The following is a 16,825-nucleotide window of genomic DNA, read 5'->3' as shown; positions in this document are numbered from 1 at the left end:
TAGATAGATAGATAGATAGATAGATAGATAGATAGATAGATAGATAGATAGATAGATAGATAGATAGATAGATAGATAGATAGTACTCATTTTGTATAAATGTTTAAACTGTATAATGAATACATTTGATCTTTGCATAAAAACATCACACTTTTCCATTGGTCTCCATAGTGAAATACATCCAGATCACTGCCACCAATAATCCCAAGACTAGGGAGGAGTTTTTACAATGTAAGTCGATCTATCTGTCTATCTATCTGTCTGTCTGTCTGTCTGTCTGTCTGTCTGTCTGTCTGTCTGTCTGTCTGTCTGTCTGTCTGTCTGTCTGTCTGTCTATCTATCTATCTATCTATCTATCTATCTGTCTATCTATCTATCTATCTATCTATCTGTCTGTCTGTCTGTCTGTCTGTCTGTCTGCCTGTCTGCCTGTCTATCTGTCTGCCTGTCTATCTGTCTGTCTATCTATTGTCTGTCTGTTTGTCTGCCTGTCTGTCTATCTATCTGTCTGTCTATCTGTCTGTCTGTCTGTCTGTCTCTGTCTATCTATCTGTCTGTCTGTCTGTCTGTCTCTGTCTATCTATCTGTCTGTCTGTCTGTCTGTCTCTGTCTATCTATCTGTCTGTCTGTCTGTCTGTCTCTGTCTATCTATCTGTCTGTCTGTCTGTCTGTCTCTGTCTATCTATCTGTCTGTCTGTCTGTCTGTCTCTGTCTATCTATCTGTCTGTCTGTCTGTCTGTCTCTGTCTATCTATCTGTCTGTCTGTCTGTCTGTCTGTCTGCCTGTCTATCTGTCTGTCTATCTATTGTCTGTCTGTCTGTCTCTCTGTCTATCTATCTATCTGTCTGTCTGTCTGTCTGTTTGTTTGTCTGTCTGCCTGCCTGTCTGCCTGTCTATATATTGTATGTCTGTCTGTCTGTCTGCCTGTCTGCCTGTCTATCTGTCTGTCTATCTATTGTCTGTCTGTCTGTCTGTCTGTCTGCTTGTCTGCCTGTCTATCTGTATATATGATTTATAGTATAAAGCCCATTAATTCTTGATTTCTTAAACTTATATTGCTGTACAGATTTTCTTTCTTGTTGTTTTTGTCTTACACTACTCATTAAAACATAGTAAAGATTTAAATATTACAAACAATCTTATTCATTTTAAAATTAATAAAAAAATAATACATTTATTTTAATCTTATAATTATACTGTTTAATTCTTAATGTTTATTTCTAATCTGTGTATTTATTTATAATATTTATGTATTTCTTTTTATTTGTTACTCACTTGCTTTCAGATGGATCAGCATTTACTACACAGAGCCGTAGTTCACTTACAAGCTACGCAAAATTACGTTCATAATCGCAGAAAATGTAATCGCGCAATTATGAAATTATGAAAAGCTGTTTGCGTAGCTTGTCAGTGAACTACGGCTCTGTGTAGTAAATGCTGCTCCATCTGAAAGCACTTGAAAATACCACATTTAATAACATGTTTTTACTCCAAACTCGCATCTTAACGTTAATCGAGTGTTTGAAGTAAATCCTTCTGTGAGATGATGTGGCTTCTTACACAGAATAAGGCACGCAACATATTTCATAGCATTCTAAGCAGTGATAAAGGTTATGTCGATTAGCATTGCATTATTATATACTTTATTATAATAAAAATGATAAGATGAACTCAGATAAACCATATATTGTCGTAGTCGTGTGTTTATTAGTCACGTTGAATCAATGAAAGCAGTTAAATCTTCTGTTTATTCAGCAACCGCTATAGGGATTTCCTGGATTTCTTCTGCGAGGTGTATTTGGAGTTTCAGCGCGAGAGTGCCCTCTGGCCTTCGGATGGAGATTTATGGCTGATCACAGAACCATGCTTCACTGAAAGATACGCATGACAATCGCAGTTTCTGCCTAATTGCGATTTATCGCTTTTGCAATTTAATTTCAATTAATCGTGCAGCCCTACATTGAATGTTGTTAAACACTGCATTTGATCAAATCCACGTTTTTATATGGCAAATTCTTTTAGTCCATTTAGGTTCTTTCTGGATAAACTAATTCTTGTGAAAGTGATTTCATTGTGTTTACACTAATGATAACTGTCATACGTTTCAACAGGTGAGATCCCCGACGCGGCCTTCATTCATGCTGCTCGTAAACGTAGGCAGATGGCTCGAGAGCTTGGGGGTGAGCCTCCGCTGGTGGAGAATGAGGTTACAAACAAGCGCCTCGCCCGTGAAGATGAGAACGGCGGCAGTGACGACGAAGACGAGGAGAGAATTGTTTTCAGTGGAGTCAAGATAAAGACTCAGAGGCAGAAAATAGCTGAGGAGATAGGTCAGTGTATGAGCTCGGAGCTAGTCATCTGAAGCTCCTATTTATGTAGAATTCTAGGAATCCCATTAACACGCTCTCCAGACTGGTTGTCCTTGTAATAAATGTCATCTCATGTTAAATAAGTCACACAAAAAAGACTGAATTAGTATGAATAGGACTTTTGTAAGAAGTCAGATACTGGAAAAGATGTGCAATGAACCAAGATCTGAGCGTAGTGTTTGTTTTGAATGTATGTGTGTGTGTGTGTGTGTTGTGGTTCAGGTATTGAATGCAGTGACGATGAAGCTCTAGATGATGGGCAGGATGAGGAAGTGAGTCGCTGGGAGCAGGAGCAGATCAGGAAGGGCATTAGCATCCCGCAGGTGGGTCAGAGTACTAGAGTTGTCACAATAACCACATTTCAGTTGTCATACCAGTACCAGTGTGTGTGTATGTACATTTTACTTTTTTTCCCCTTTAAAAATTCCTGAATATTTTATATTGTCAATGCTTATTTCAATACAACAGTTAAAATTTGGTTTAACAAGTTCCTTTATTTTTAAAGTTAATACTTATTGTGAATGTTAACAAATTGAAACTATGGCATGTAGCATTCAAGTTAAGAAATTAAGATCAGTGAATATTTTTGACTATTTTTGTCTATCTATTAATTAATATCAGTAGCACAATAGACAGTAATTTCTCGCTGTCTCTCTTTCTTGCTTTCTATACAGTATACACACATATTTGGGGTCAGTAAGATTTTTTTTTTTTAATATACTTTTATTCAGCAAGGATGCATTAAATTGATCAAAAGTGACAGTAAAGACATTTATAATGTTACAAAACATTTTTATTTCAAATAAATGCTGTTCTTTTGAACTTTTGTTCATTAAAGAATCCTAAAAAAAACTTTCACTGTTTCCACAAAAATATTAAAAAGCACAATTGTTTCCAACATAAAATCATAATAAAAAATATTTAATGAGCACCAAATTAACATTAGAATGATTTCTGGAGGATCATGTGACAAATTCAGCTTTGACATAACATGAATAAATTACTTTTTAAAATATATTGAAATAGAAAACAGTAATTAGTGGTTTTACTGTGTTTTTGATTAAATGCAGTCTTCAAAAACAAACATTTCTGACCCCAGTATAATTATAATGAAGTTTCTATGTATATTATATATGTATATATATATTCTGGATATACACACACATGCATACACGCATACATATACATACATACAGTACATACACACACACACACACTTTGAAATCACAATATTTAAAGCTGACAATCTGATCCTTTTAATGTCATATCCTTTTTTGATATTTTAGGTCCAAACCACCCAATCCGAGGACCCAACTATGTATTACCAAGGCAGTTATGATGCACAGCCGTATGGAGCATCCTATGCCATGCCCTTTAGCTACGCCATTGCCACAGTTGGAGCAGACAACAGCAAGCCTTTGAAAGCAGAGCCCTCAGTTCCCTATCCCATTCCCTCTTGTGACCTGACCCTTATAACCACAGATCTGGTAAAGAAACGTCTCAAAGACAGGTACGGTCTGAACTGCCTGCTCATTGGCGACCATTGTAAACCCTCAAATTGCAAGTTGGAATTTCCTAAGATTTTAAATGTACCAACACTTTATAGTTTTTAGTTCCCACAATTCTCCTCGCACTGATTCTGGCTATCGCGGGCAATGTTTCAGCACCATGTTAAGCTGATTTGCAGATACTAAAATCTGCAATTGTTTTCCAGACTCAATTACATTTTTTAGACAAAACCGTCTTCATCAGGACTAGGCATGGGCCGATTACCGGTTTCAAGATATACCGCGATTTGAAAATGTCACTGTTTCAAAACCACTAATATTTTCCGTTATACCGTTCCTGCGGTATGTGCTGTTTTTCATATCTCCTCAAAGACTGAAAGTGTAGGAATCCCTCAGGTTGAGTGCAGTGTAGAGAGTAACATGACCCTCCTCCTCCTGTTGGTGCGAGTAGTCAGTCACGTGAATGTAGGATGGCCGAACTTAAAGAGTTAGTTCACCCAAAAATGAAAATTAAGACTGTTTTACTCACCCTCGAAGCATTCTAGGTGTATATGACTTTCTTCTTTCAGACGAATCCAGTCGGAGTTATATTAAAAATTGTCCTGGCTATTCCAAGCTCTATCATTGCAGTCAGCGGGTGTTGCAGTTGAACAGTCCACAAGTCGTCAAATAAAGTGTGCGCATCCATAATAAAACGTGCCGCCGACGGCTCCGGGGGGTGAATAAAGGCCCCCTGTAGGGAATCCATGTGTTTTTGCAAGAAAAATATCCATATTTCAAACGTAATAAACACTTTTGTCTCACTTCCGGTATCTGTCATACCGTTTTTGTCATGAGTTTTCCAAAGCCGTTCCGGCAGATGACGCAGCACGTATGCTCTGCATGCGTGCCTCTGAGGTATGCTAGTCTCGTGAGTTGGTTTATAGGAGCAAAGGAAGCAAGGTTTCCTTACTTTAGCAAAGGAAAACCAGTCTCCTCTTAGTTTATATCAAAATCCTCTGACATTTTTCCTTTGCAAATCCTCGGTTTGTACTTCTAATTCATGACGGGCTTTTTTGTTCTCTCTCCGCGTTCGTCACTTATCATGCAACGCCGACGTACTACGTTATCTGCCAGAATGGCTTCTGCGTATGACCGATACTGGAAGTGAGAGAAAAGTGTTTATTACGTTTGAAATATGTATATTTTTCTTACAAAAACACATGGATTCGCTGCAGGAGGCCTTTATTCACCCCCCGGAGCCGTGTGAGGCACATTTTATTATGGATGCGCACACTTTATTTGACGACTTGTGGACTGTTCAACTGCAACACCCGCTGACTGCAATGATAGAGCTTGAAATAGCCAGGACAATTTTTAATATAACTCCGACTGGATTCGTCTGATAGAAGAAAGTCATATACACCTAGGATACCTCGAGGGTGAGTAAAAAACAAGCTAATTTCCATTTTTGGGTGAACTAACCCTTTAAGGAGCTGCCCCTGGAATTTACGCGATCAGCAACCAGACGTTTTTTGTCTTATTGCAGCTCGTCTCTGTTCTGGACTTGCACAAACTGCGTTGCAATGCAATACTTTTCCAAAATGTAATTTATGTGAAAATATGAAGTCTGTAAACGCCCGTTAACACAGGCCAGAGACGCTGAAGACGTACACAAAGAGAAAAATACTGTAGCAGGCAGATCACTCACTCTTCATGATGTACGAACTATTGGAAGAAAATCCTCAATATTGATTTGGTGGTTTATATGAATGTTTCTGAGGGTAACTGACTGTCTTCAGAAACTTCAGAAACGCTGTATCTGGTGTTTGAGAAGCGCCTCCTGCTGTCAGAGAGTGAATCTGTGTCTCATTCAGAGCTTCTGCTGTTTGTTTCCTTCAGGCATGTAGTATAATTTCACAAAGCTAGTCAGAACAGAACATTCTGTTTTTGCTTCAAATTGGATTATTATCAAGTCAAGTTATGTATATGAAATTATATAACTAAAATTAAATGACTGTAATTACAGATTCAGGTTAAATAAAGATGAAGATTCTTTTTAGGAAACAAATCAAAGAAAAAAATAAACATTCTACTGTTCCTAATATTCTGTATGTTGCTCAAAAACAAAATATATTGTGTTCAGCAGAAATTTTTTTTTTTTTTTTTTACCCAGTCATTTAAAAATAACACATTTTAGAGCTGTAACGACAATACCATGACACCGTGATATTTTAGCTTAAGGTTATCATACCGTCAAAATCTCATACCGGCCCATGCCTAATCAGGACATGTGCGACTCTAGTGATGTCCCCATTCTTCACTAATAATAAATCTCTCTTTGACTCCCCTGTATGCCAGGCTGAGCTTCATGCGCCAGGGGCACGATTCCAATGCCCGGCGCTTTGAGCAGATCCAGGAGGAGCTGGAGGCCTCCAAAAAGACCATCCAGCTCCTGGAGGGCTCCTCACAGGAGGCCGCAGACAAATATAGATTCTTGCAAGAAATGCGAGGGTATGTTGGAGACTTGCTTGAGTGTTTCAGTGAAAAGGTAAGAATGAATGCATTTGTTTTTAATGTTGCTGCTGCTTTTTTTTCACTGGCTTGCATTTTTAAGTCCCCCCCACCCCCCTTTTCCTAATCTTGCCACTGTATTTCTTTGTGATTGAAGTTTATTGAATGTTGCCTGTGTCAGCAGCATTGTGTAGTTAGTTAGACTTTAAAAATATTTTAAACTAAAATTACCTTACTTCATATATACTCCTAGTTCAGGGGTGGCGAACGTCAGTCCTGGAGAGCCGCAGCCCTGCAGAGTTTTGCTTCCACCCTAATCAAACACACCTGAACAAGCTAATCAAGGTCTGAACAGTTATTAGGAAGCTACAGGCAGGTGAGTTTTAATTAGGGTTAGAGCTGAACTCTGCAGGGCTACGGCTCTCCAGGACCGGAGTTCGCCACCGCTGTCCTAGTTCATGTTTATGGTGATCATTTATAAAACTCTGAATTTTCAGTAGTGCACCAGGTCATATTTTCATCAGCTCATGGATTATGGTGTAAACTTCCATCTTTTTTCCCACAGCAAGATGGTTTTTCTGTGTTTCCATAATTTTTTTCAGCTATAAAGAAGCACTATATACACAAATCATGGTGTCTTTGATGGGGCATGGAGAACAGATCATCAAAAGTGTTATTAGTTGGGGGGGAGGGGGGGATCCTTTATATACTGATTTATCTAAGAACTTGTCACTTTATTTAGAAAGTCATAGGTTTGTTAGCTGCTAGGTAGCTAACTAGCTAGTTTACAGTGTCGTTGAACCATTTTTTTTAAATATTAAAAGTAATAAGTGGTCATAAATCATATGGGAAATGATTTGAACTATTTTGTTTGTATCCGTTTATTACGTTAAATGAATGTCAAAATACCCACCAACGGGGGTTTTCCGGAAGTCTTTAACAGTAGTTTCAAACTACTCAGCCATTTTTAATTTTTTTTGGGCTTATAATAATTAAATAACATGAAGCATTAACACAGGGAGAAGCCGATTTTGATTCAGCTCTAAATGGGCTTTATGTCCAGAGCTTATTAATTATGGCTAAATTTGGTCTGGTTTTGCCACTTTCTCTCTCCCATGCCACAGCAGAACACACTGAACCCCTCGTCTCGGTCACCGGCCACTTGTCTTCAGTTCAGTTGTCACAAAAATCATCATATCTTTCAGGTGCCTGTTATTCTGGAGCTTGAGGTCGCCATGCACCAGCTACTTCGGCAGCGGGCGTCCCGTCTCGTCCAGAGAAGACAGGATGATATTAAAGATGAATCGTCGGAGTTTTCCAGCCTTTCAAGTCAGTCCATCTTGAAGGTTTTTATTTTTTATTTGAATGGCCTCATTGTTTTTTTTTTCTTCCTGTTTTTGTTATATAGTTGTAATTAATTACACATCAGAATAATACACAAAGAGACTGTCCTGTGGGTGCACGTATGTGTGTTTGATTGAGACAAGTAAAAGTGTATGTGGCTTTCGGATGGTGAAAGCTCACTCACTTCTTATTGGTCAGTGTTTATACTGAAACATTGCTAAGATGCTGAGCAGGTGAGTGTTTTGGAGGAGAGTTTCAATGTCACCCCAGTAAAATTGAGCAGGTAGATCAAAATCAGCTTCTAGTTGTAAATTAATCCTGATGATGTCAGGAGAAGAGGGAAAACAACTTAAAAGGAAAGTTCACCCAAAAAAATATCTTAATTTCTGTCATCATTTACTCACCCTGTCGTTGTTCCAAACCTGTATGACTGACTTTTTTCTTTTGAACACAGAAGACAACATTTTGAAGAATGTTGGTAACCAAACAGTTGACTGTAGCCAATGACTTCCATAGTATATTTTTTCCATTTTATGAAAGTGACTGGCTACATGGATACCAACATTCTTCAAAATATCTTTTTGTTTTCAACAGAAGAAATAAATTCATACAGGTTTGGAACTTGAAATGGAAATGAAATGGGTGAACTATCCCATTAAGCACTGTGCATGGAATAAATTGTTTTTTAACTAAATTTATATTAAAAATTGTGGCCTAATGCATGAACATCTATGCTATATTAATGAGTAGGTAATGACTATCATGACTATCTAATCTGTCAGTATAGGCTGTAACAGCTGGTGAGCTCAGCTTTACTGTGAGTTAATATTAGTTTTTCTGTTTCAGGTAAGGCTGTTATGGTACCTAATTTGGACTCATTCGGTAGAGATCGCACAGCCTATCAGGAGCTGGCCAAGCAGAGGAGGATAGCTGAAAGAGAAGCCAGACGGTATACTTTCACTTTATCTATATATACACATGTATATATGTAAGGGATAATCAACGGCTAGCCGTGCATTAAATGATTTTAAATGCACAATGAGAAGCGGAGGGTGGTTGCCTCTGCGAAGTGCATTTACAAGTTAAAACTAGTATTGCTTTTTGCAGCACAATATTTGACCGAATGGGTCAACTGAGTTATTTTCGTCAGTTACGGCACGTTAGCGCTAGCATTCTGCTAACTTCAGATCATACACAGAGATGAAATAGTGCGGTAAGACCACATTTATTTGAATGAATTATAGCATGTATTTCAATTAATTATCGATCGATCGTTTGAGAGTCCTGATCTATACCCAACTTAAAATCTCTGGAAAATCCTTTCCCGAGAGACCGAAATTCCCGAGATATGAAGAAGAGTGGACCAAGATCACACCAGACATTCAAAGAGAGGGCCTCTACACTTCCTGCTCATTTCTGACAGCTAACTCTTCAAAATTTTAGTTGTAATCTTCTTTCGTGCTACGGTGGTTACTGTTCTCTAATTTTGATCACTGTGTTTTCCACTAAATATAGTTTTTTGTTGAAATGCTTTGGTTATTTTGTCAAACATGTTAGTAGAACAGTGTTAGTTACCCACTGCTAATATTCCTTCAAATTTTGAGTGGTGAAGTTTAACTATTAGTATTTATGGATTGTTCTCTAATTTTGATCTCCTGTGTGTGTGTGTGTGTGTGTATATATATGTGTCATATAATGGCATGTGCCAAAGCATATAATCCTCATTACAAATATTTTTTAAAATACAGTAATTAGCTTTGTTCTGTAAATTGTAATGGCCAAATTTTTTTTGCAAAAGAGCAGCAAGATGGTATGTTTTCAGCTGTCTCTTGTTTATCAATAAAGTACATTAATACCACTTTTAATAATGGCTACTTTTGATTATAAAGTAATGTGTATATGGAACATATGACTATTTAATATTTGCTTGTTAAATAGCTAGTGCATCTAAATTAGATTGAATCAGAAATTCAAAACCCAGATCTACTCTAGGCAGAGTTTCTGTGATATATTTCAGTTATAATTCATTCATTTTTGATACTTCTGAACAGAACTCGTCGCAGACAAGCTCGAGAGCAGAACGGCAAGAGAGCCGAGCATAAGGAGGGGCTGTCCAGTGATGATGAAGAGACATCCACTGACATCACCAGCTACAACTCAGAAAGAGGTGACCAAGTTAACTCACACCAGTACGAGATCGGCTTTTGCTGGTTAGTTTTCACTCTTTTCTCAATTAACAATTCATCCTTTTGATTTCCAGATCGCATTTTAAAAGAGTCTAAGCAGGTTTTTGAGGATGTGGTGGAGGATTTCCACTCACTGGACAACATAAAGTCTCACTTTGAGACCTGGAGAAAGCTGTATTTTACATGCTATAGAGATGCCTACATCGGACTGTGTCTGCCCAAACTCTTCAACCCTCTTATTCGACTACAGCTCGTCTCATGGTCTCCACTGCAGGTACAGAGAACACGTCCCCACCACCACATTTTTATGATCTGCTTTGCATCGCCTAAACATTTTTATCTTAAAGTGCCGAAATTATGCCATTTGTATCTGTCTATGCAGGTGGAGTGTCCCAATTTTGAGTACATGCTGTGGTTTGAGTCTTTGCTTTTCTATGGCTGTGGGGAGCAGAGCGCCCTGAAGAAAGAGGAAGACACAGATAACAGCCTGCTTCCTGCTATTGTGGAAAGAGTGCTGCTTCCTAAACTGGCAGGTTAGTCTATCCCATCATTATTGTTCAGTTCTTTCTTTCAGAACAGCATCTTAAACCCAAATTGCACCTTGTCTCACCCCCTCAGTGCTGACGGATCAGGTGTGGGATCCGCTCTCCAGCAGTCAGACGTCCAGACTGGTGACGTTCATGCAGAGGCTGATTAAAGACTATCCGACTGTGCTGCACGGCGACAACCGCAACACACAAGTCAGTGAATGGATGAGACTGCAACGCATTAAAGCCACAAGACCTAATTTTTGCATTTGAGTGTGATTTAACCTTTAAATTCTACTTAATCAGACTTTTTTCACATCAAATATAAGGCCTCTAAATGATCAGTATGATCAAAACTTGTACTCTTCTACATGCCTTATGTTGTCTTATTGGGAGTTCGTACTTTTTGTTAGTAAGTAAAAGGCCTTTTAGTATAATTGTAAAAAATGTTCACCTTTATCATGGAACATGTCTTTCTGCTGTGAAATCTTTAATGGTTTTTATAAAGTAAACGTAAGAAGAACTTTCATAGTATTATTAGTTTCAAGATGAACACTTACTGAACTGAAGCAACTTGCCGTTTACTTGATAATTTTGATAATTCATTTTTTGAGAAAATTCCTTTTGAAATGCCAGTTAAATGTGATGCATCAGGCTTTTGAGGAATGTGTATTTGAAAATCACTTGATTCTCATTCTATTGCAGTGTATCATATATTTTGTCCTAGTTTTAATCACAAGATTATGCATTTAAATATCATCTTACTAAGACATATTATTGGAAGATACAGAGTGACAACTGAGATATATATATATATATATATATATATATATATATATATTTGTGAATAAAATATAAGTTTATGAGATTTGTAAATTATTCCATTCCTTTTTTACTCACAATTTGTACAGTGTCCCAACTTTTTTGGAATTGTGTTTGTATATATATATATATATATATATGCATTTTAAGTAGTCTGTATAAAGATCTCAACATTACAAGCTTTCAGAATTTTATCTTACTACACCAAATTGCATATTTTTGCTCAGTTTGTGCTTATGAATACAGTTGAGGTGTTTTTTTCCCTCAAATATGAGCTCCATTTTCTCATGTGTTATACTATATGTGCCATAAAAGCCTGATTTATCAAATATGACACTCAGCAAGAACATGTGCATTATGCATATTTATTTTTTAATTTTTTTATATTTTGTCTAAAGGCTCAAATAAACTTCCATTTAAATTTTTTTTCCATATACAGGGTTAAATTATTGTTTCATTAAGAGAAATGAAATTTCTTAAGGCAAGAATTTGTCTGTTTTCAGGAGCTTCTGAGGACCATAGTCACGCGAATTCGACAGACTCTTGATGATGATATTTTCTTGCCTCTGTTTCCAAAAAAGTGAGTGTAAAAGCTGAATCACTCCTGTTGTGTCACCGTTTGTACATGTTGTTCTTTGTTCACATCGTCTAGTTTCGAGTGTGACTAAATATGTTTTGTAAACCAGTGTGTGATGTGTAATTTTTGTTTTCTCCCCTGACAGTGTAATGGAGAACAGGAACTCTGGTCCTTACCTCTTTTCCCAGAGACAGTTTTGGTCTTGTGTAAAGGTATGGCTAGTCATGATTAAATATTCTAAAGACTTTCTGCTGTCGTTTGAATCAGTTAATCTTAGTTTAACCTTTTATATTTGAAAATATGTAAGTTGGATTTTAACTTGTTCAAGCTTATTCCCAACTGAATCTCTTTCTTGTGTTCAGTTATTTGGGAATATCTTAAAATGGGATGGGATCCTGTCTCCGTCAGTGCTGAAAGAGCTTGCCATGGACAGCACACTAAACCGCTACATTCTCTCAGCCCTGCAGACCACAGACATCAGCGAGGAAGACGTGGAGAAATGCCGCAGGGTATGACTTGTCTCCACATTTTTGTGTAACAAATCAGTTGTGTAGTTTGTAATTAATATTCATATAAACAGTGTTTACATATGATGTCCTTCAACTCAAAGCACTATATTGCTCTCACTGCTGCCCTCAGGTGGTGGAGTGTTTTCCTGTGCAGTGGTTCAGCAGCCTGAAAGGACAGCAGACTCTTCCTCAGCTGGAGAACTTCTGCAGATATTTGAAACATCTGGCCAGCAGTCTTTACCGCAGTTGTGTGGCTGGATCAGACGTGGAGAAGAGGAACGTGAGGTAAAGCAGTTTCTAATGTCCTTGAGTTAACATCTCAACCTCACTGTAGATGACACACAAAGATATTACAGACATAAACATAGTATGTGAGTCTAGGGTGATTGTGTAGGGGGGGGAGGGTGCGTCTTGTTGTCTAATTTTAGTGAGGAAATCACTGCATGTGTGTGTGTGTGTAAGGGGTGTTGAAATTAATTGTTGCATCGATGCATCGCGACGTGGACGATTCTGCATTGATGCAGTAATAAACCATAATCGATTATAGCCTACTGACGTCATTCACTTACGTGCTTGTCATGCGAGAATTAAAAAATGCACCCACTATTTTAAAATCTGAGATCTGGGCACATTTTTTCCCACATATGGCACATGTGTGCGCTAGAGACAATTGCTGCGGGCTTCATTGCACAGGATATGCACTGTGAGACACGTGCGCATTGCTTGTGTGCTTCCACCCGCTGTTATTTCAGTGTTTTAGTTTAGATATACTTCCAATTATGCCGTTTGGAATGCAGTATGTATTTGATGCACGAGACTCACGTACTGACAGACTTTAACTTTTGCTGTGTGTTTGTTGTCCTGAAGCTCGATCGCGGAGGGGTGTTGAAATTAATTTTTGCATCGATGCATCGCGACGTGGACGATTCTGCATTGATGCAGTAATAAACCATAATCGATTATAGCCTACTGACGTCATTCACTTACGTGCTTGTCATGCGAGAATTAAAAAATGCACCCACTATTTTAAAATCTGAGATCTGGGCATTTTTCCCACATATGGCACATGTGTGCGCTAGAGACAATTGCTGCGGGCTTCATTGCACAGGATATGCACTGTGAGACACGTGCGCATTGCTTGTGTGCTTCCACCCGCTGTTATTTCAGTGTTTTAGTTTAGATATACTTCCAATTATGCCGTTTGGAATGCAGTATGTATTTGATGCACGAGACTCACGTACTGACAGACTTTAACTTTTGCTGTGTGTTTGTTGTCCTGAAGCTCGATCGCGGCTGCGGTTAAATGCACTTGCATCTCTGAATACTTTTGATACGAAACTGATGTAAACACAATCAGTTATGTTTAAGAACAGGACAAAACATCTGATATGTCGAAATAGATCTGGGCGTTAGTGTGAATGCAGCCTATTAAAGCTGCCACTGTCTATGATCTCATCAGTAATAATCAAACAGCAATAATGCTGAGGATAAAAGAAAAAACCCATAACTATGATTGTCTGTATTCTTTCGGATACTTAAAGCACTCATAGATACTTAAAGTACTTTCTGTTTATCACTTGTAACTGTCTTTTTCCCCCTTTATTAATTTGTATTTGCTTGTATGTTTTGAAGCTATATTTATTTGGTTAAGTTCTTAACAAATGTTTTGATTTATTATTAATTTGTGATAATTTTTTAAAAAGTAGCCTGCTTATATAATTAAATAAAAATGCACAAAATAAATTTGATATAATTGTGATATCGAATCGTTCACTTGATAATCGTAATCGATATCAATGTATATATATATACACACACACACACATTTATGCTGTCTCTCTTTATAAATATATATATATATGTATATGCTCCAAAATACAAACTTATTTTGAAATTATTTTAATTTAAAGTTATTATTTTTTATTCTAATATATTTTAAAATGTGATTTATTCCTGTGATGGCAAAGCTGAATTTTCAGCATCATTGCTCCAATCCTCAGTGTTATGTGATCCTTCAGAAATCATTCTAATATGCTGATTTGCTGCTTGAGAAACATTTCTTATGATTAATGTTGAAAACAGTTGTGCTGCTTAATATTTTTTGCAAACCATGTTGATATTTTTTCTTTGAATATGAAGTATTTAAATGGAAATCTTTTGTAACATTGTATGCCTCTACTGTCACTTTTGATCATTTGAATGCATCCTTGATTAAAAAAAAAAAAAGTATTAATTGTGAAAATATAAATTATTAGTCTTACTGACCTTTAACATTTTAAATTTAGTATGTGTATGTTCACATGCTTCACTATTTCAATGTAAAATTTAAATGTAACATTCACGTATATATGTACATTATATTAATGGCTCTGCAACGTAAGCATCATTCCATTTTTTTATTAATGCAGTTACTGTTTCTCTCCATAGGGAACACATAAAGGAGGTGGTTAGGCTTCTGGGACGGCTCAACGCTTTAGACCACGTGATCGCGGTTGCGTCAGAACACGGTATTAAAGATATAAAGACTCTCCTCGAGAACAAATGAAAGGCAAAGCAATGGGACGCCTGCCTCACTGACCGTTTTTGGATGAACCACACCATGTAAATACTGTGAATATTGTACATTTATTTGTGCGGCTGAAGGGTTTCCTTTGGGGATGGAATCTAGTTAAGTTTCTCCTTCAATACAGTTGAAATTTAGTGGAAGTGGGTTTGAAGTGCACTCTGCTGTGTTAAGACTTTTGTAATTCCTTACCTGAGGAGAGGTCACTTCTTTTTACTTATTTTTTTAATGGATGGGGTCTCTTAATGGATTTTTTTAAACTGTCCATCACTGCAGTATCATTACCTGCAAGAAAAGACCACTTTACAATGCACACGTGGGTTCTGTGCTCTAAAGCTGATTTCTGAGAGCATGATTCATACTTCATATTGTAAACATTCAAAAAAACATTATGCACAGCCATGGGTTGAATAATCCAGCATCTGTGCCCATCTTAAAAACTGTTTCGCTCATGTGCCAACCTCATCCCTAATCAAATGAACATGACATGCTGGCAAAAACAAAACCATGTGCTACCGTAACAAATGTACTTATTTTTTGTTGTTTTCCTGGAGCTTGAAAAGTTTTATTTGCATAAATAAAAGTGTGAATAATATTCAGGATAAATTCCTTCCTTTATATACAACTGGGTTTAAAAGTATATTGGAAATTTGGGGTTTAAAATATAGGCTAGTTTAGGAGTTCTCAACTCTGGCCCTCGAGATCCACGTTCCTGCAGAGTTCAGCTCCAACCCTAATCAAACACACCTGAACAAGCGAATCAAAGCCTTCAGGATTGCTAGAAAGTTACAGACAGGCGAGTTTGATCAACGTTGGAGCTAAACTCTGCAGGAAAGTGGATCTCGAGGGCCAGAGTTGAAAACCTCTGGGCTAGTGTCTGCCTTAGTACAAAAAAAACTGTAGTAATTGTGACTTTACACTTCACAACTGCATTTTAATACAACACAATTGCAGTTTGATTTCTTCAAAGGTATAGTTCACAGCACATTTTTGTGACTTATTCCTCATAATCGCAACTTTGTATCATGCAGTTTGACTTGTTTATTGTAATTATGACTTAATATCTCACAATGTGACTTTTTAAGAACATACATTTTTTACTCTTATAATGGAAACAGCCTTCCATTGTAATTACACTAGTTAGTGCATATAAATGTAAAGATTTGAGGATACGATTCTTTTTACATGCAGTTAAGAGTTTTCATATAAAACACTTCATAATTATGTCAACAGTTTCCTCGGGTGGCTATTTAGCTGTGCTTTAACTTGAGGTAGATAGAGATATACTCAGATTCTATAGAAGCATTTGTTTCAATCCAAGCCAGAGAGCACAGTTGGATGTTATTTTAGTTTTTAGGAATATGTGACTGTCGTTATCTGCTATTGTCTTCCCCCCCAGTGGTTCTCCTTCTAGGGAACTCGCGTTGCTTCCTCTAGTGAACACTATGGGAACTGCCACCAGCAGGACCGGTGTCTGAAGCACGTGTGAAACCACTCCAATCCTATTGGCCCACACTCTCAAGTAGGCGCTGAGTCCTTGCCTTGGAAGATAGCTATCCGAGGATAGCCGTGTTTTAGCTCAGTACTACCCCCTTGTCAGGGTTAACAAGTAGTGGTTTTTGAACCTCTTGCCTGGATTGTGTTATCTCCCCTGTTAGGGTTTTAAGTAGATTGCCCAGACCATGGAAAGTGGGCTATCTTCAGCCTTGCCTGAGGAAACTGCTGTTCGAGGATAGCTGTGTTCCAGCTCGGCGACTACTCCCCTTATTAGGGTATTTAAGTAGTGGTCTCCTTGAGCCCCTTGCCTAGACTGTGCTCTCTCCCCTGTTAGGGTTTTAAGTAGATCGCCCACTCTCTGTGGTCTTGGCAATCCTCATTTAGGACCTTTGGAGGATAGCTGTTTCCTAGCTTGGTGACTACTCCCCTT

General features: G+C 37.6%; 1 protein-coding gene across 1 annotated transcript; it reads left to right on the top strand.

The window, feature by feature from the left end:
- Positions 1-2,053: 2,053 nt before the first annotated feature.
- LOC107592156 (PAX3- and PAX7-binding protein 1-like) lies at positions 2,054-15,468 on the top strand. Its single transcript, XM_016281554.1, has 15 exons — positions 2,054-2,330; positions 2,592-2,692; positions 3,656-3,879; positions 6,218-6,407; positions 7,576-7,699; positions 8,561-8,663; positions 9,766-9,881; positions 9,975-10,174; positions 10,283-10,433; positions 10,519-10,640; positions 11,753-11,829; positions 11,972-12,038; positions 12,189-12,335; positions 12,466-12,620; positions 14,763-15,468. The coding sequence occupies exons 1-15, from the start codon at positions 2,162-2,164 to the stop codon at positions 14,878-14,880; spliced, it is 2,064 nt and encodes a 687-aa protein (XP_016137040.1). The 5' UTR covers positions 2,054-2,161; the 3' UTR covers positions 14,881-15,468.
- Positions 15,469-16,825: the final 1,357 nt, after the last annotated feature.

This window comes from Sinocyclocheilus grahami, unplaced genomic scaffold (assembly GCF_001515645.1).
Source record: "Sinocyclocheilus grahami isolate Dianchi unplaced genomic scaffold, SAMN03320097.WGS_v1.1 scaffold150.1, whole genome shotgun sequence".
NCBI classification, from domain to species: Eukaryota; Metazoa; Chordata; class Actinopteri; order Cypriniformes; family Cyprinidae; genus Sinocyclocheilus; species Sinocyclocheilus grahami.
The sequence above is the reverse complement of the archived record's forward strand: the minus strand, read 5'-3'. Positions and strand labels throughout refer to the sequence as shown.